The sequence below is a fragment of the Nerophis lumbriciformis genome, linkage group LG11 (genome assembly GCF_033978685.3).
Source record: "Nerophis lumbriciformis linkage group LG11, RoL_Nlum_v2.1, whole genome shotgun sequence".
In the NCBI taxonomy this organism is placed as follows: domain Eukaryota; kingdom Metazoa; phylum Chordata; class Actinopteri; order Syngnathiformes; family Syngnathidae; genus Nerophis; species Nerophis lumbriciformis.
Genome location: NC_084558.2, coordinates 42,336,131 through 42,358,327, shown reverse-complemented (window position 1 = coordinate 42,358,327; position 22,197 = coordinate 42,336,131). Strand labels below are relative to the sequence as shown.

Sequence of the window (22,197 nt, the reverse complement as noted above, 5' to 3'; positions counted from 1 at the left end):
CAGATAATATTAAAGATTATTATTAAAGCGTTAAAGCGTTTAATACTTCCAGCCTTTCAAGGCCACATAAAATGACGTGGCGGGTCAGATCTGCCCACCGGGCCGTGAGTACAACTGCAACATTTAAAAATGAGCTAATTATGATCACTGCTGTCCAGTTTTTCTTGTTTTATTATCACATTTCAGAGTTTTATTTGCAAGTATGACATAACGTTAGCTGTTTGATACAGTTGCAAGTCCCAGATGTTAGATGGCAGTAATGCATAGTTTATGGTGTTTTGTTTTGCATTTTGATGTGTCCTAAAAAGTGTTAATACTGTAAGTACAGTATTGCACTTATTACGCACCAGCTGTTTGATTGTAACGTGCATCTTAGCTGTAGTTTTCATATACAAATTTGAAGGTGTCGAAATCGCTAATGCTAATCAGTAGCATGTCAATAGCAAAGCCAATGTATAATAGCATTAAGCTAGCGCATTTTTGGGAAAAGTGGAGCCTTACTGTACTTATGTCAGGGCAGTTTTTGAGTCCATTTATTTGTTGGCATAAAAATGTGCAACATTACCTAAAGGTAGTTTGGCTGAATCCGCTCTGAGTGCTGATGAAGTGATAACCAAGTCGGCAATATATTGTAGCGCCACGCGCAACACAGGTACCAATACATGGTACCGTTGGATTTTACGCGAATCGGTGAGACCGGTGGGGAAAACTTTCAGCCACAGCACAACTTTAAGCCACACAGGACGCGGCGGACACAACAGAAGTGACAGCGGAACAAGTTTTGCCGACGGACCGACTTCCTGATGCGAAAGGTTGAAAACTGTTAATGAACGTATTACATGTGCCATGTTCGTCCTGTTCAGTTTAGCTTGTATCCTAACACTTTCGGGGCTTGTTAAATTTTGGAGGATAACCAAAGTATCAACATTTTCTTTACATTGTATTTTTATTGATATTTCAACACGGAAGGGATATTTTGACGCGAAAACTAATGTTCGGAAATGCAGATTTTCGCGGAAATTTCACATGCCTGACAATTACAATCACACGGCTGGTGGGTAATGAATACAATACTTACAGTATCAACAATGTTTAGGGCGCAACAAAAGACTAGATTCAGCAAAGACTGAACTGACTAGCCAACACACGATAATCTATACACTACTGCCATCTAAAGCCTTGGACTTGCAACTTTCATTGATACTACGAAATGTGATACTAAAACACGATAGAACAACTGGACAAGGGTTGTGCGGTATACCGGTACTAATAAAGTACCGCGATACTAAGTGATTGAAATCGGTACTATACTGCCTTTGAAAATTACCGGTACTGTTCTTTCATCTAAATGCTGCTGTGTGGCGGTGACTACAGAGCGAGGCACATGATATTAATAAATAGTGTGTTTGAAGTGCAATATGGAGGTATTTGGGCTTCAAACTATGATACAAGGAAGCGCCACGCTTCAAGTGTTGCTTCAAAACACACCTCGCCAAATGTGGCGATTAGTATTAGCACCTTTGCGTCAAACGTAGGTAAACATTTAAATAATAAGCATTCAGATCTGCACAAGGAATTATAAAAAGTGAAAGCTAATAATGTACAGGTAGTTGTTACACCTGTCCTGCTGTTCTGCTCCGGTGCAGACTGTAGTCGCGGAGCACAGGGCAGATGTTTTCACTTTACCTGGCAATGGGTCTGCTAAGATCCGCTTTCCGGTCAGAATTCGAGGCCGCCAATTTGTGACAATATGGTTGCTTTATTATTAGTTTTCCAGGACACATCCAGACCCGTTCATTTTTCTACTGCGCAGTACAGTGCAGCGCTACCTCTCTCTCTCTCTTTACTCGCCCACTCACTCACTGAAGTCACTTAGACACGTTGCCATTCTCACAAACACACATACACTACTCTCATAAGTTAACAGCTCCCCTGCTGTGCACATGTAGATACATAACATGCAGATACATAGACACGCACACAGCTGCTTGGCTTGATGGCAAATATTAGCGGAGTTAGGAACGCCCATCTAACATTAACTAGTGCAAGTAAAATGACTGAATTTGGTAACAAATTGCTACAATTTGGGTTTTATCTTTAACAAAGTGTGTTTGACTTGCTACATGGCTTATCTGTGTACATTTATCCATAGTTTTGTTTTTAGTACTAACTAATAATTGTAGTTTCTTAAAGCACAAACCAGGATTGACAACCATAAATCATGAAGCATTTAATATAATGTTTTTTTAAATTATATTCTAATCTAATCCTTAATTATAGCAGACTATATGTAATATGGAAAACTGTAAATTGTTCTTTGAGTGAAACAATAAAAACACAATGTGTTTAATGCCCTTTAATTTAGATTTTAACCTTCTAAAATTGTTCTTTGAGTGCAATAGGAAACATATGTTTATTGTATTGTAAGGTTTTCTGTTAAAATAAAACCAAAATTGGCACTCTTTTGTAGTTCCCTTTATTTGGAAAAGTATCGATATGCATTTTGGTACCGGTAACCACAACCCTGAACTGGACAGCAGTTATCATAATCATCCAGTTTTTAAATGTTGCAATAAAAATGAAATTTTATCATCAAAAACAATATTTATTACCACACACAAAAATATCAAAAAAATGGTACCTTTGAGCAGCGATATTGATTCTTAGGTTTTGCGAATTGTTTCAGTATCGGTTCAAATGTGAACGGTACTTAACATTAATAACCCTGCACGGTGAGGGAGCGGTACAGCGACACTGTGCTGCGTGGAGGTGCGGAAGTGGATCCTGAATAACAATGTGCCCAAAACATGACTTAAAACAAAAACAACATTTTTGTTTTTAATCTATATGAATCGTTAGGAAAAGTGTTGCAATACATTGCCATATCGATATTTTTCCCCCACAAAAACTGCATGTCAACATCCCTAAAATACCGTATTGACCTGAATACTCAGACAATACTAAGCCTTTAAATAGAACCCTTTTTTAGATCAGTTGATCTGCCGTCTCTCTTTTTTGCTCTGCCCCCTTCTACGCTAGCTTTTCCGAGTCGGGACCGGGGGTTGACCACTCCTTATGCATCAGTCGGTGACGTCTCGGCGCCCCGACTTGTCTACATGCAAGAGGATCCCCTGCTGGCCCCACTGTGGACTGCACTCTCACATTATTAACCGCATCCACTCGGCATCCATCGCACCGGTCACCCAAGGGGGTTGAGTTTTTTCTTGCCCTGATGTGGGATCTGAGCCGAGGACGTCGTTGTGGCTTTTGCAGCCCTTTGAGACATCTGCGATTAAGGGTTCTAAAAGTAAACTGTGACTTTGTAGTGACTTTGTGACTATGACTAAAGAAATAACTCTTAAAAATATATGCATTTTCCACAATGCATATGCAAAAGTGCAATATATTTATCTGTACAGTAATCTATTTATTTATGTATGCACTTTATTGCTCTTTTATCCTGCACTACAACGAGCTAATGCAACAAAATGTTGTTGTTATCTGTACTGTGAAGTTCAAATTTGAATGGCTAAGTCTATCCATTATTTTTTTAATATGAGAAACAATTGTTTTTACTTCACAAAAAAGGAAAAATCTTCAATAAAATGAGAAAAGATTATCAATGAAATCAATAAATTCATCCATCCATCCATTTTCTACCGCTTATTCCCTTTGGGGTCGCTGGAGCCTATCTCAGCTACAATCGGGCGGAAGGCGGGGTACACCTTGGACAAGTCGCCACCTCATCGCATAAATTCATAAACAAATAATAAATTATCAATCTGTAGACAGGAATTCATTTTTGCCATTAAGTTGAATGTGTTAGTCTTGTTTTTTGTTGAGTCCTACAAAGTGTTTATACTGTAAGTTTTCTACTTCATACGCATCAGCTCTTTGGTATTAACATACATCTTGGTTATAGTTTGGCGTGCCGCAGTTGGGAGAGTGGCCGTGCCAGCAACCTGAGGGTTCCTAGTTCGATCCCCAGCTTCTACCAACCTAGTCACGTCCGTTGTGTCCTTGAGCAAGACACTTCACCCTTGCTCCTGACGGGTCGTGGTTAGCGCCTTGCATGGCAGCTCCCGCCATCAGTGTGTGAATATGTGTGTGAATGGGTGAATGTGGAAATAGTGTCAAAGCGCTTTAAATACCTTGAAGGTAGAAAAGCGTTATACAAGTACAAACCCCGTTTCCATATGAGTTGGGAAATTGTGTTAGATGTAAATATAAACGGAATACAATTATTTGCAAATCATTTTCAACCCTTTTTCAGTTGAATATGCTACAAAGACAACATATTTGATGTTCAAACTGATAAACATTTTTTTTTTTTGCAAATAATCATTAACTTTAGAATTTGATGCCAGCAACACGTGACAAAGAAGTTGGGAAAGGTAGCAATAAATACTGATAAAGTTGAGGAATGCTCATCAAACACTTATTTGGAACATCCCACAGGTGAACAGGCAAATTGGGAACAGGTGGGTGCCATGATTGGGTATAAAAGTAGAGTCCATGAAATGCTCAGTCATTCACAAACAAGGATGGGGCGAGGGTCACCACTTTGTCAACAAATGCGTGAGCAAATTGTTGAACAGTTTAAGAAAAACCTTTCTCAACCAGCTATTGCAAGGAATTTAGGGATTTCACCATCTACGGTCCGTAATATCATCAAAGGGTTCAAAGAATGTGGAGAAATCACTGCACGAAAGCAGCTAAGCCCGTGACCTTCGATCCCTCAGGCTATACTGCATCAACAAGCGACATCAGTGTGTAAAGGATATCACCACATGGGCTCAGGAACACTTCAGAAACCCACTGTCAGTAACTACAGTTGGTCGCTACATCTGTAAGTGCAAGTTAAAACTCTACTATGCAAGGCGAAAACCATTTATCAACAACACCCAGAAACGCCGTCGGCTTCGCTGGGCCTGAGCTCATCTAAGATGGACTGATACAAAGTGGAAAAGTGTTCTGTGGTCTGACGAGTCCACATTTCAAATTGTTTTTGGAAACTGTGGACGTCGTGTCCTCCGGACCAAAGAGGAAAAGAACCATCCGGATTGTTATAGGCGCAAAGTTGAAAAGCCAGCATCTGTGATGGTATGGGGGTGTATTAGTGCCCAAGACATGGGTAACTTACACATCTGTGAAGGCGCCATTAATGCTGAAAGGTACATACAGGTTTTGGAGCAACATATGTTGCCATCAAAGCAACGTTACCATGGACGCCCCTGCTTATTTCAGCAAGACAATGCCAAGCCACGTGTTACATCAACGTGGCTTTATAGTAAAAGAGTGTGGGTACTAGACTGGCCTGTCTGTAGTCCAGACCTGTCTCCCATTGAAAATGTGTGGCGCATTATGAAGCCTAAAATACCACAACGGAGACCCCCGGACTGTTGAACAACTTAAGCTGTACATCAAGCAAGAATGGGAAAGAATTCCTCCTGAGAAGCTTAAAAAATGTGTCTCCTCAGTTCCCAAACGTTTACTGAGTGTTGTTAAAAGGATTTGTGATGTAACACAGTGGTGAACATGCCCTTTCCCAACTACTTTGGCACGTGTTGCAGCCATGAAATTCTAAGTTAATTATTATTTGCAAAAAAAATATAAAGTTTATGAGTTTGAACATCAAATATCTTGTCTATGTAGTGCATTCAATTGAATATGGGTTGAAAGGGATTTGCAAATCATTGTATTCCGTTTATATTTAAATCTAACACAATTTCCCAACTCATATGGAAACGGGGTTTGTATAATCCATTAACATTTACCATTTAAACTTTGATTGATTGATTGATTGATTGACAATAGTAGAGGGTAGAGCACAATCGACTTCTCCCCAGAGCTTTACTTCCCGTCACTCACTAATACGCTAGTGACCTGGAGGGATAGAGCCACGATTCAGAGGCCTGTAACAAGTTAACAAACATCAGAGTATGAGTTAATGATGCTAATTTGAAGATAACATGAGCTAAGAGTGATCGTAGAAGAATTGTCCACATGACAGTCCTATAAAGAAAGATAAAAGAGCTAATAAACACACAACCTTCTTCAGAGGGGTAAAATAACACATTGGGGATTGATAGACGATGTTTTTCCAGCAGGACCTGGTGGAACAAGACAGATAACCGCACGAGGGGCACTCTGCGAGGAATAAAAGCCAGCGAGGCGCGCGGCGGCCGTGCCAGCACGCGGCGGCGAAAGGATCATTTCTGACATGTCAAAATACGCGCGGCCAATTAAGCAATTAATCTGCCCGCGCGCGGCGGGGAGGGCAGACGTCTTCTGAGGCTCGCATTCACGGGAAAGAACAGCTATTTGCTTTTTCCTCGGGACGTGTTGGTTTTGGCTCGCCTTTCTGAGGCCGCGTCTTTGAAAAACAACCGCTGCTAAGTAAAAGGCACTTGAGGGGGACGCGCGCAGTCAGGAGGACGAAAATACAGGGAGGTCAAAATACTCACTGGATTGGTTCCTCCGCATTTGGCCCTGTGGGGGAAGAAAAGAGATTGAGTTGGAAAACATTCCAAAAAAAAGATATATACTGTGTATTTTCATCACGTAAATCAGAGTGAACTAGAATGATTCTTTTTGCAGCTGGTGCTATTATAACTTACAACTTTATTCATGATCAATAATAACTTAACTATAATCCCTCCGACAGCTGCTTTTAATCAGCAACATGAAAACATCACTTTTTTTTATATTCTGCTATGTTTACCAGCTTGGAGTTTAACAAAAGCCTCTAAAGTATATTTCTAAAGAGCAGTTTTTAAATGACATAACTCAAATATTCAATGCCAAATTGCACTTTGCATGTTATTTTTATGTTCTGCTGTATTTACCATCTTAGATTTGATGAAAAGCTTCTTAAATATACTTTTAAAGGGCAGCTTTCATGACATTTTACATGACAAAACTCTGATATTCCAAACCAAAATGCAATCTCCTGTGTTGAATATATAGATTATTTTTATGTTCTTCTTTAATTACCATCTTTGATTTTATGAAAAGCCTCTAAAATGTACTTTTAAAGGGCAGCTTTCATGACATTTTATGTGACAAAACTCCAATATTCCAAACCATAATGCAATCTCCTAGGTTGAATATGTAGGTTATTTTTATGTTCTTAATTTACATTCTTAGATTTTAGGAAAAGCTTCTAAATGTTACTTATAGAGGGCAGCTTTCATGACATTTTACGTGACATAACTCAAATATTCTAAACCAAAATGCAATCTCCTAGTTTGAATAAGTAGGTTATTCTTATATTCTGCTATATTTACCAGCTTAGATTGTATGAAGAACTTCTAAAATATACTTTTAAAGGGCAGCTTTCATGACATTTTATGGGACATAACTCAAATCTTCCCAATGAAAATGCAATCTTCTGGGTTGAATAAATAGGTTATTTTTAGGGGTGCACAAAAAAAATTGCGCTTCTTACATATATGAGGAAAAACATATTTACAGTAAACACACAAATAAAAATAATATGGCTCTTAATAAGCCAGGACAATGTTTAATGTTTCCTCTGCCAAGAAAGTATATTTTGTCTCGATTTGTTTTCGGTATTTAAAAAATAAAACTTGGTTGAAAGATTTTAGTGTGTGTATAAGTGCTTTTTGAACACATTCAGCAATATTGCGATAGTAATAATAATAATAACCGTGATAATTTTGGTCACAATAACCGTTATATGGCATTTTTATAGCAGTACATCCTTAACAGATTTTGGACTGGGCACCACACGAGTCGATTCGATTCTTTGGGCTTAACGATTTGATTCTCGATTCAAAATCAGTGCTTTTTTTTTAATAACATTGGGTGCCAGTTATATGGTTAACTCCATTATTACTCCAAATAGATAAACAGCTCAAATAAATGTTTATATTACTTCAAAGAAAACTAGTTTTGTTGAATAAAATGTTACCCAAACATTTAATAAAGTGGCTGCACAGGACAGATTTTGAAAAAAAATAAAGACATAATATATAAAATATATATATATATATATATATATATATATATATATACAATATATATATATATACACACACACACACACAAATACATATTAAACTTGGTTCATATATATATATATCTATATATATATATATATATTTATATAAATATATACAGTATATATATATATACACATACATACATATAAACATACACAAATATATATAAATAAACATATACATATTATATTATAATCTTAGATTTTATGAAAAGCTTCTAATATATATATATATATATATATATATATATATATATATATATATATATATATATATATATATATATATATATATATATATATATATATATATATATACACACACACACATACCGGTATATATGTATATATTTATTTATTTATTTTTTCATCGATTTATTTTTTTTAAATCGATTAAGATAAGAGTCGAGATTTATTGGAAAATAAAAAGAATTTGGACACCCCTCGTAAATATACTTAAACATTGAGGGTGGAATCACTCTGAGAGCAACTGTAAATAAAGAATTCATGACGCCATAAATAAAACGCATCCGGACCTTTCAAAAGTACAACATTCCCAAAAGTTGAACTTTATCCTGAACTCCCATGCGTTTAAAGCGCTGAGCCAATAAAAGAAGTGTATGAACGCCCAACGAAAACAGAAGCGGTAAAGTTGTATTCATTATTCCCACTTGGCGGAGGACTTTCCCACATCGGAGGAGACAGTAAATCACACACACACACACACACACACACACACACACACACACACACACACACACACACACACACACACACATTCTTGTACAGGCACCAAAGTGAGGACCGGAAAAGTTCCCATTGGAAGTGAGGACCACCCTTTCTGCTATACTTAGAGACAAACTGATCTTACACTTCAACACTAGGTGGCCTCCTAACTCCAGTTTCCACCTCAGATTTTTAAAACACACAAAGGAAAAATACCTTGCGAAAAAGTTTTGTACCACCTTAGTGAGGACCTTTTCATGGGGGCGCTGATGGGCCCATTTCTGGTCAGACCATTTCTGTTTATAGCTTGTAGGCCTTTTTTGCTCCCTTTTGTATTTTACTGTTGACAAATACTGTAATAATATATGTTAATAAAACTACACTCAATGCTTACTGGTGACTGAGCATCACAGCAACACATTTTCTCTTATAAAGTCTTTAATTATTTGAAAAACAAATAACAATTATCATCACAGTTTATATGATGCAAATACATTTGTATTTCACATCAGTTATTTTTTTCCTCATGACTTTTCCCCATAAACTATACTTCCTGAACATTCATGCTCATCACATTTCTAAATAAGCCTTCCGTAATAAGAAGTCAAATTACTTACAGTCGTGTTAATATGTCACTATGCCTTTAATTACCTCACTGTGAACCAATCAAGTTGCTTGAATTAAATGAAATAAAATATCCTTTATAAACTTAACTACGTGCAGGCCCCAAAGAACAAACATTACAGGTAGGGGCCACAGGCAACATTTGATTTTAGTCAGGATTTCCCTGGAAGTTTGTACTATGTTGCACATATTTGTCTACTGATTGAGGATAAATGTGTTTCATCTTTATAGCATCTTGCTAAGTGTAGTGTATTCCTTTAAATACAAATATTTAAAAACAATTGGCTAAAGTGCTGTACCAACATAAGAAACTATTTTAAAATAGTGCAATCAGTGTCACGTTTACATTGTAACACAGATAGATATATAAAATACTACAATAGTGAAATATACCTTCAAAGAAGTGCAAAAAGATCCATCCATCCATCCATTTTCTACCGCAAAGTACTCAATGAAAGTAACACATCTAAATTGAAAATAAATCATATCTTGCTCATTTCTCAGACTATTTTCATTCAGTTTACATTATTGTATAAATGTACAAAACATGTATTACATAGTAGAAAATTAAACATACACAACATGTATATATAAATACATACAGTACAGTATATATGAATATATACATATAATAAAACATAAATGTATACATATATATATATGACACAATATAGTCATATAGTGGCAGTAGAAGTAATAGCAATACATTTACTACTAGTAGTGCTAATACACCAACAACTCCTGCTGATAATGGCTTTGCTACTGCAGCTGGTAACACTATTACAAATGATAATATTACTTCTACGACATTTCACAGCTACACTAACAACTTATTTTACTTATAGTATTACCCTACTACTGCTCGTACAACTGTACTACAGCTATTATTTCTGGGATTTGACTTTCAAGCTGCTACCTTACATTTAATTTGCTTTTAAGTTTTAAGTAACACATTATTACTCAATTACTGTTTTTACTGTACACAAGTGCAGCTTTAGGCCTTTTCTAGGTGAGCATATCATATCAGGTTTGCGTTATTCTAACTGAAAAAAATCTAATCTAATACTATTATTGATTGATATGTATATTTGAAAAAAAAATGTAATTCATGACGATTTCCCAGAATTTTCAAACACATGTAAGTATTAACAAAATATTTTACACAAATTGATAGCAAAATTATTTTATTATAAAGCAGCATAGATCATCTAATGGAAGATAAGTTGGTCCACAATACTCTAACTATAATGAATAGAAAGATTGATCATCAATGTCATCATCAATATCAATAAGTGCCATTAGTAATAACATCATTATTGTTAAGTGTCATTATCGTCATCATCCATAAGCATCATTATCAATAAGATTCATCGTCTATTACCGTATTTTTCGGAGTGTAAGTCGCTACGGAGTATATGTCGCACCGGCCGAAAATGCATAATAAAGAAGGAAAAAAACATATATACGTCGCACTGGAGTATAAGTCGCATTTTTGGGGGAAATGTATTTGATAAAAGCCAACAGCAAGAATAGACATTTGAAAGGCAATTTAAAATAAATCAAGAATAGTGAACAACAGGCGGAATAAGTGTACGTTATATGACGCATAAATAACCAACTGGTATGTTAACGTAACATATTATGGTAAGAGTCATTCAAATAACTATAACATATAGAACATGCTATACGTTTACCAAACAATCTGTCACTCCCGATCGCTAAATCCCATGAAATCTTCCTCCCCGGTGTCGCTCCTGGTATGCGCCGCTAGCGTCCTTTCTTTCTGCTGCTCGATCGCAGTTTTCTGCAGCATATTTAACTACGTCCAGCTTGTAATCTGCAGTATATGATTTCCTTTTCGGTGCCATTTTAGTTCAGCACTTCTCAGTTTTTATAAGTTACCGCCAATGTTGATGTGATCCATTTTAATAGCTCTGGCAGTAGCGTATAGCATATAGCAGTTAGCATATCATGGCCCACAATGCACTTCTGCCATGGCCCGCCCCAACCGAATTCTTATTGGTTGGCATGTGAGTGACGATTGCTGACGTGTGTGTGATGATGGCTGCCATTTGCTTCGTCGCTCACGTGAATGAGATAAATAATATTATTTGATATTTTACGGTAATGTGTTAATCATTTCACACATAAGTCGCTCCGGAGTATAAGTCGCACCCACGGCCAAACTATGAAAAAAACGTCGACTTATAGTCTGAAAAATACGGTAGTGTCATTATCAATAAGCGATGCTAGTATCACTAAGTGTCGTAATCACAAATAAATGTCATTATCAATAGGTGTCATTATGTCAAGTGCTATTATCAATATAAATAACCATCATCAAAAAGGGTCATTATCAATTAGTGTCATTGTCAATTAGTGTCTAAATCAATGCATCAATATTATCAATGAGTCTCATTATTTTCAATAAGTGTCATCGTCGTCAAGTAGTCTGTATTAATAAGTGTAATTATCAATGAGTGCCATTGTGAATTAGGGTCTTTATCAATAAGCGGTGTCAGTATCAAGTCTCATTATCAACGCTATTACCAATAAGAATTGCCATCATTATTATTATCAATAAGTGTCATCAATACACGTGGTCATGGTTAATTAGTGTCATCAAAAAGTGCCATTATTATCAATATGAGGTAATCAACTGATCTATAACAGATTCATCAACTGTTAAGTGCATCAACAGCAGTTTAGCATGAAGTGAAATAGTCATAGAGTGAGGCAAAGAACCTCCTTGACCACTTTTAAAGTGTTACCTAACACTTTTTAGACAATAGACTGATAAACTCAAATTTGACTTTTTTGGGATGTGATGGAATTGTAGATTTGGTTCTTAACATCTCTCCAGTGGCGAGTATCAGTTCTGCATCAAGAGCCTTGAGACTAAGTTCTTTACCAGGAACTCTATTCAGAGTGATGTGCTGTCGCCGTACTGTCGTCTTTTTTTCACAACACCAAGGCCTACCATGGAACTTCTTTTGGGGGTACTGTCAATCGCTCCCTGAAACAGAAATTAGAAAAGGTAGTTGCTGGTAATCAAGCAGTCCTGCATAACTGGTAAATATTTTTCCACTCTGAATTTATGCATATGGAAATTTTGAAGAAACTCAGGGTCAAGACCTGCTGAAAAACTACTGAAATATTCTGGAGTTTATGGAGGTTACCTGTTTTCTCAGTCTTTTTCAGCAGGCCTGATCTGATGGTCTTGGAGTTGAGGTCTTTTGAGTCAGAATGTCCGGTTCTTCTGAAAGAAAAGAAGCATCATCATTAAGTGTAGCTCATCCTACTAGCAAATACACTAATATACCATATCACCATGCCACTGCAATGAAGTTCATACCATCAGAATCTTGAACAGGCTTCAAGAGAAGACAAAAAGCAAGAGAACATTAAAGTCAGTTTGCAGAAGGAAAATAATATACATAGTCTAGTTTAGCTTGAAGGTGATTTACAGTGTATTTACAACAGGATTGTTACCACACATCAGTGTAAGGATGACAGGGTTTCCCCTAGATATGTGGGGCTGGGGGTGAGGCTAGGGGTGTGGTTATATATATAAAGTTAAAGTAGCAATGATTGTCACACACACACTAGGTGTGGTGAAATTTGTCCTCTGCATTTGACCCATCACCCTCGATCACCCCCTGGAAGGTGAGGGGAGCAGTGGGCAGCAGCGGTGCCGCGCCCGGGAATCATTTTTGGTGATTTAACCCCCAATTCCAACCCTTGATGCTGAGTGCCAAGCAGGGAGGTAATGGCTCCCATTTTTATAGTCTTTGGTATGACTCGGCCGGGGTTTGAACTCACAACCTACCCATCTCAGGGTGGACACTCTAACCACTAGGCCATATTGATTTGCAATGATGCTTATATTTTCTTTAAAACAACAAATGTTTATGTATGTTTAAAGACAAATGTGTTATTAATTACTAATAACATATATATTTCAATATTATCAGAATCAGATTTATTGGCCAAGAATGTTTTTGGTAGACTGTGCTCTCTTTGTTCAATGTCATTTCAATTATTGCTGCATATTGTAAATAAACAAATAGGAAAATCTGAGCCGGGACAGTTTATAAATAAGCTGGTGACCCATTTTCTCGGTCATATTAAGTAGGGCTAGATATTAATTAATGTGTGTGTGTATGATTGTTTGTACATTGATGTTACATCCATGATGTCCTTCACAACAACACAAACAGATAAGATGTGTTGTGTGTGTATGATTGTTTGTAAATTGATGTTACATCCATGATGTCGTTCACAACAACAACAGATGAGATGTGTTGTGTGTGTATGATTGTGTGTACATTGATGTTACATCCATGATGTCGTTCACAACAAAACAGATGAGATGTGTTGTGTGTGTATGATTGTTTGTACATTGATGTTACATCCATGATGTCGTTCACAACAACACAAACAGATGAGATGTGTTGTGTGAGTGTATATGATTGTGTGTACATTGATGTTATATCCATGATGTCGTTCACAACAACACAAACAGATGAGATGTGTTGTGTGTGTATGATTGTTTGTACATTGATGTTACATCCATGATGTCGTTCACAACAACACAACAGATAAGATGTGTTGTGTGTGTATGATTGTGTGTACATTGATGTTACATCCATGATGTCATTCACAACAACCTAACAGATGAGATGTATTGTGTGTGTATGGATTGTTCTTGCTAGCTTTAGCTTCCTAGTTTAGTCGCTGTTTCAAGGGGCCGTTTCTACATTGTTTAGTTTAGCACGGGCCGGTTGAGTGTGTTGGGGATAAATGAGCGCTACCAGACACATTATTTTCCAAACCAGTATTTCTTCTCATCACAATGACAACATTTCACTAACATGTATGTCAATTTCACTGATTTTCTGCGTTTAATAGCGGATTCTGTTTCATTGGCAAATTATGTGACTTTGTCCACAGTTACATGTGCGTGGAAATCATGCTTTACTTTTTTGTGGAGTTTAGTAATGATTAATTAGGCATACTAACATGTCAAAAAAAGTAGCAACCATGGTGACATCCCACACTTCTAGTAGACGTGCTCTTTTTTTCCACTCACTCGCTCCTCGTCTCTTTTACCGTCAGCAGTTCCGGAATTTGCATGCACGTTGCGCAGCACATTAATTGTATTCTTTTTTTTTTATTTTGGAACGGCCTGGCTTTGTTGTTAGAGTAGCCATGCCAGCAACTTCAGGGTTCCAGGTTTAATCCTCGCTTCCGCTATCTGAGTCACTGCTGATGTGTCCTTGGGCAAGACAGTTTACCCACCTGCTCCCAGTGCCACCCACATCGGTTTAAGTGTAATTTAAATATGTAGATAATGGGTTTCACTATGGAAAGCAATATACTGAAATAATTCACTTAAATTATTATATTTTCATGATAGTAAGCAGCCATGATCGAAATTGAAATAAAAATTTGATTAATTGTCCAGCTCTACTTTATAGTGACGTCTTTCGAATGAGAATGTCTTATTCAACAAGAAAAGAACTAGAAGCATTAACATCAGCTTATTTTACTGGATAGATGCTAGGACTGGGCGATTACATGATTGTGATACATTTCTGGTCAATCACGGTGATCAGCTGTGCACAAACATAAACTCAATCTAACATGAGGGAACAGCCAATCAGAGTCAAACTTTTACTGCCCAACATTCGTTTACAAGTTATGCAGAATAAACAGAATGACTAAACTTGGAGCTTAACATGTAGCTGAGGGCAGCAAAATAAATGTCAGCATGTGGGTCCATGGCCACATTTGTCTACTAGCAGGTGAGAGATGCATGAATTATAATCTACAATTGACTTTTAGTAAGTTTGAGACCAAACTTGTTGACACAGAAGTGTGTCAACAATAGCAGCATAAGCTAGTATTAGCTCACTGCTATTAATGCGCCAAATAGTCTGTCTGCCTTGGCGCTTATAATAACAATATCACTCATATTTGGTTCATTTTCAGGTCACGACATGTAAATGGAGTATTGTTGGTGCTTTTTGGATGTTTTTAGAGAGTATAATGAGAGGACCCTGCATTTGTTAACTAAATTGTTAGATATTTATTTACCATTTAGAATGCATACAAAATAAAAACATATGTTTTCTTGTCTTACATAAGGATTGTGAATGATAAACAGCACATCTCTTTACAATTGTTATGAATTTCCAGTATGACTGATCTAATAAAATAGTCAAAGTGCAGAAGCGTTCCTCCGGTGATGTAGAATCTACGGAAATTACCAAAAGTTTTCGGAGCAGAATATTCAAAATGGCCGACTGAATTTGTGGCATTTTAGACTGTATTTTCACATACTTTGTGGATTGTAAATACAATTGGTTATGGTTTACTGGATACAATGAAACACAATTAAGCATATAAAGTCAACTTGTTTTTACACTGTACTGCTACTTTCTTTCTTTAGTTTATTTGGAACATGACCACACTTACAGTATAATACATCACACAATTTCATATAATTTCACTTTACATCATGTCCGAAAAGGAGTAGGAAGAAGCAAAGCTTATTTAATCCTACCCCTTTCCCACTTCAGAGCGTTTACAAATATATAGAATCATTTACTGACCTTTTTATATAATAAAATAACATCTGTGAATTAGTATACACAACAGTTTTGTAATATGTAATTAATTAATTCAGTCATTATCAACATACTGAGATGAAGAATATCTTATTTTCAATAAGGTTGAAAGTATTTATCATAATTATTCTTCTTTGTACTTTGCAAGCACTATTATTTTGAACAACCTCTTGAACTGGATCATATCAGTACAATGTTTCACTTCTTTACTTAATCCATTCCATCATTTAATTCCACATACTGATATGCTAAAGGTTCTCAGCGTTGTCCGTGCATATAAATGTTTTAAATTATTTTTTCCTCTAAAGTTATATTTCTCCTCTTTAGTTGAGAAGAATTGTTGTACATTCTTTGGTAGCAGGTTATAGTTTGCTTTGTACACAATTTTAGCTGTTTGCAATTTTACCAAATCACCGAACTTTAATATTTTTGACTCAATAAATAAAGGGTTTGTATGTTCTCTAACATTATGTATTATTCTAACTGATCTTTTTTGTAACACGGTTAGCAAATGTAGCGCACATTTGTAGTTATTTCCCCATATTTCTACCAATAACTCAGATATGGTAACACTAGCGAGCAGTAGAGAATATGAAGTGATTTTTGGCCCAGGACGTATTTTGCTTTATTCATTATTGAAATGTTTTTTGCCACCTTATGTTGTATGTTTTGTATATAAGATTTCCAGTTCATTTGATCATCTATTTATACTCCCAAAAATCTTGTTTCTTTTACCCTTTCGATGTCTACTCCGTCTATTTGTATTCGTGTATGATGTTCTTTTCTACTGTTACCAAATAGCATTATTTTAGTTTTACTGAGATTCAAGGATAGTCTGTTTTTGTCAAACCATCTTTTTAATTTGCTCATTTCTTCTGTTATTATTTGTATTATCTTCTGTGTGTTTAAATGTCTTCATTGGTTAGTCAATAAATGGACAGCTTCTAAGACGATATAGTTTGGCCACCAGTGTTGAAATAACTAATGTATCCTTGTGTGTGCTTTCTTTTACTTAAAAGCATGTCAACTCAAAGAGTTTATGACATTATTATGTTAAAGTGCCTTTTCTCATTTAATTCACTTTATTTACTCAGCATGTTAATACAATGTTGAACTAATCTCTAGTTTATTTGTTTTTTTAGAACAGATGTTTTAAAAGTGGCAGGTTGAAAATAAGATTACAAATTGTGATATTGAGATGGGATGATAACAAAAATAATTGTGATCCTTTTACGATATTGCCCAGCCCTACTAGATACTACTACGTACCTGATACACTCATGATAAGGAAAAGGCAACACAACTGTCTCATTTTATGACATTTAGAGACAATAATTAGATAAAAAAAATATGCAAGTTAAACAGTTTCAACCAAATTAGTTTCTTACCATCTGAGTTTTGAGCCTGACTTCCACTGACTTGTGACTCTTGACCAGGTGCCACTGTTGAGGATGAACTATCAGACATTGACGGCATGTAGTCACTTTCTGGATCATTGCTGGATTCAGATAAAGAGCCATCTATAACACCGTCCATCTATAAAGAAATAAATCAAACATTTTACTGACTTTAGTAAACTAACTTGTGAATTCTTTATAAAAAGTCAGATAAAAACTATTGAAAGATTGAAACAAACAATATAATTATCTACCAAAACATCTCATAAGTATTATCCATAAAATAAACACTTTCTCAATGCTAACAAATTAGAAAAGTGTGCAGTAAAAATAGTGAGCAGATTTTTTTTCATGTTCTAGGCCACAACAAAATGAGAAACAAGTCACAGCATATATATATATATATATATATATATATATATATATATATATATATATATATATATATATATATATATATATATATATATATATATATATATATATATATATATATACCAAGGTAACAGGGCAGTAAATGTGAAAAATAACATGTTAGAGTTTTACTCACTAACTGAAGTTAGTGTGCATGTTGTCCATTGTTAGCTAAATGAGCTATCATTAGCACAGCTTTACTTCCGGTTAGAAATGGTAACGGACAGATATTAAACACTTAACAAGCATAATTTTACAAAATATGTCTTACCTTGATTAGTTGTAAGATTTGTTTGTGGTTTTCTTGTTTTGTTTGCGTTAGTTGTTCTTCACACCGCTTCAGTGGTGTTGATGTGCATCTGCGGGCTCGCACTTTCTGGTGATGCATTCACGTCCACTCGGATGTCAATGTTGTGACACTTCATGGACTAAGCTACTGATTACAATCCACACTCTTCAGTAAACTAGTAGGATTATGTTTAACAATGGTTCATTAAATAATTAGTCCAACATTTGAAACTCAAACCATACTGCTTTTAAGCATAAATAAGTCTCAATGAAGAAAGCAAAAAATTCCTTCTGCCATGAACGCATCCTTGCATGTGGCTTGATTGAAGCGCGCCCCTCCCCCACACTCAAGAGTTGTTTGAAGTTTACTGACTTGCTGAAAAACACACTAGTTGTGTTCAACATTAATTCATCAATAAATACATTACATAGTTCTACATCATTACAGTTTATATAAAGGAAATACATTTGTATCTCAAGCTATTTTTTTTTACTTAATCAAGGTTTTTAATTTAACTTCTGTGGTCTTATTACTTTCTACTGTTTTGTTGGATGTGATAGTTGTTTTATTTACAACATGTCAGCCTTTAATCAGGTCTTGTGTCTAAGTTTGAAAGTCTTGAAAATTGTGACTCCTTGCATCACCTTGATTGATCCCCTCCCCCACACTGCATGAGTGAAACTCTCCCCTCCCCCACCATCAACAGTTTGAAGTTTGCTGACCTGCTGAACAACACATTAGTCACATTAATTCATCAATAAATGTACAAAATACACTACATTGTTCTGCATCATTACACTTTACATGATGCAAATATATTTGTATCTCAGGAGAGCATTTTTTTTTCCTAATCAATTTTGCTGATTCATGTCTTTTCCCCATAAACTATACTTCTTTAACATTCATGCTCATCACATTTCCAAAGAAGACTTCAACAATAAGAGGTCGAAGTTACTTACAGTAGTGTAAATATGTCACTATGCCTTTAATTACCTCACTGGGAACCAATCAAGTTGCTTGAATTAAATTAAATTAAATATCCTTTATAAAGTAACTACCTGCAGGCCCCAAAGAACACACATTACAGGTAGGGGCCACAGGCAACATGTGATTTTAGTCAGGATTTCCCTGGAAGTTTGTACTATGTTGCACATATTTGTCTACTGATTGAGGATAAATGTGTTTCATCTTTATAGCATCTTGCTAAGTGTAGTGTATTCCTTTAAATACAAATATTTAAAAACAATTGGCTAAAGTGCTGTACCAACATAAGAAACTATTTTAAAATAGTGCAAGCAGTGTCACGTTTACATTGTAACACAGATAGATATATAAAATACTACAATAGTGAAATATACCTTCAAAGAAGTGCAAAAAGATCCATCCATCCATCCATTTCCTACCGCTTGTCCCTTTTGGGGTCGCGGGGGGTGCTGGAGACTATCTCAGCTGCATTCGGGCGGAAGGCGATGTCACATAAAAATACTAAAATGTAATAAATAAATAAAAATTTATAAAATATATGTATATATAATTAATGACCAATATAGCCTGCCTTACTGGATTTTGTTTCTTTATTGATTTTAATTATTGTTTTGTTTATTTGTTGTATTGTTTTGTATGAAAGTCTCTCACTGAGAGCCACATTTACTGCGGCTACAAATAAAGACATCTAATCTAATTTGACCGCCTTGGAGTAAAAATATGTTTTTATCATAGATTTAAATGAGCCCAGGAACTGGGAGGATTTGACAGATAATGTGTGGTTGTTCCACGGTCTAGGCCCTGCCGCTGAAGAGGCTCTATGTCCCCTGGTTTTGACTGGAAGGACTCCTAACCAATTTCAGAGTGCAGAGTTGCTGGTGCCTTCCCTAGGGGTCAGAGGTCAAGATATTGCAGTGGTCATTTCAACACAATAACAAAGTACTTTCCCTTGGAAGTTTGAGATGATTTTTGACTATGTCACTCAGATTAGTCCACCAATGAAGGAAACCTTTGTTGCACCTTGATAGCACGTGGCTAAAGCTAAGTAGCTAACAAAAAGATTTAGAGACTCTTAACCCAAAATCTCTTGTCCAAAACCATCTCTCGGGATTTTAAAGCAATTTTGAACCAATTACTTTAACATTTGTCCAATTGGTGGTGTTTTGAATATAGACGATTTCTGCATTTGATGACCCGCCAATCAAAAAGCCACCGACACCCGACAGATGTCAAACTACTCGTCTGGCATTCCCAAACCACATATTAAAATATCAGATCCGTGTGACCTTGTCGACACTTTTCCAAAATGGCCAGCAGAACCTTGTTAGACTGTAGAACTTTAAGAGCTTTTTGAAGAAAGTTTTAGGACAAAAATTGTGGACGCCATCAACCCTGTTTTTTTCACTGCCGTCTGACAGCGGGGTCTGAACATGACCTCTGTACAAAATGTAGGGTCCAAGGGGGCCGCATGAGTGCTGGTGACCTTTGACCTAAGAATAATTACGCCTCCTTTTCTGAGATATCTCACTAGCGCTTTGCCAGAGAGCACTCTGCTTTTCAACACTAGATCAGGTGGTGAGTCTCCACATGTGTAGCATTCATGGGGTGCATGGTGGCAAAAGTGGACCTCTACAGGCCTAGTAATCCCACTCACTCAAAACGTTAGGCCCAAACTCATCTTTTCTCCTATTTCTCCCCACTACTTTCTTCAAGAGCTTCCAAATTGTCAAACTTGCATTAGACAGTGTCTCTCCACATGTGTACCCCTTTTGGAGGTTCTGGCTTGAAGGAAGACCTCCAGGTTCCCTGTGTGACCCATTCAATTTAAGCCTTTTCTCCTCTTTCTTCTCTCTACTTTTTCTGAGAGCTTCCAAATTGTCAAACTTGCATTAGACAGTGTCTCTCCACATGTGTACCCCTTTTGGAGGTTCTGGCTTGAAGGAAGACCTCCAGGGCCCTGTGTGACCCATTCAATTTAGGCCTTTTCTCCTCTTTCTTCTCTCTACTTTTTCTGAGAGCTTCCAAATTGTCAAACTTGCATTAGACAGTGTCTCTCCACATGTGTACCCCTTTTGGAGGTTCTGGCTTGAAGGAAGACCTCCAGGGCCCTGTGTGACCCATTCAATTTAGGCCTTTTCTCCTCTTTCTTCTCTCTACTTTTTCTGAGAGCTTCCAAATTGTCAAACTTGCATTAGACAGGGTCTCTCCACACATGTACCCCTTTTGGAGGTTCTGGCTTGAAGGAAGACCTCCAGGGACCCTGCGTGACCCATTAGATTTAGACCTTTTCTCCTCTTTCTCCCCTATACATTCTTTGAGAGCTCCCAAATTGTCAAACTTGCATTAGACAGAGTCTCTCCACATGTGTACCCCTCTTGGAGGTTCTGGCTTGAAGGAAGACCTCCAGGGCCCTGTGTGACCCCTCCACGAGCATACCGATTATGTGATACCACTCAAAATTAGGCCAAATTGTGAGTCATCATCTGCTGCAATCAGAGGGAAATAACAGAATATAACAAATGTGCTAGTTTGAAACAATAATTTGGTCCAATAATATTGAAATAATAATAACTGCATAACATTAATTCATTTCCGTACTTAAATAATACAAATATACCAAATTAAATGTTACACAGACCATGTAACTTGCTGGCACTAAACCAGTCTTCTCTATGTTTACATTTTCACACTTTGCACTATTTTATTACACTTTATTAATAGTTTCTTACATACTCATTTTTGCACCTTCATTTTTAGAAGTTATTGTTAAGTGTTCAATGTAATTTTACTAGTAGGTTTACATTGTTTGAGTATTTTCCATGCTTGTGTTGACATTTATTTCCTGCAGTGATATTTGAGGGATTAGAATAACAGGAAGTTACTTTTGAAATGAAAATATTAAGATTGAATATTTTCCCTCCTGGTTGATATTTTCCATAGGTCATAAAAATACAATAATAGACCAACTTAAAAAACCGTATATAGTGATAGTTTTCAGTCAAACAAGTGTGCATCTCTGACATCTCTGATCCTTCTTGAGCTGAGTCGCCAGGTGCAAGTGCTGCCCCTCCCCCCTCCACCGCTGCGGTGTACTTCAAAGGCTGT

At 36.4% G+C, this 22,197-nt stretch overlaps 1 protein-coding gene across 7 annotated transcripts in view; it reads right to left on the bottom strand.

Annotated features, from left to right (window-relative positions):
* Positions 1-22,197, bottom strand: part of fcho2 (FCH and mu domain containing endocytic adaptor 2) — a 195,596-nt gene that overhangs the window by 58,279 nt on the left and 115,120 nt on the right. For all 7 annotated transcript variants that reach the window (XM_072914142.1, XM_072914143.1, XM_072914144.1 and 4 more), the window contains exon 15: positions 6,468-6,492. In XM_072914142.1, the coding sequence (XP_072770243.1) occupies positions 6,468-6,492 (25 nt within the window). The remainder of the gene's footprint in view (positions 1-6,467; positions 6,493-22,197) is intronic.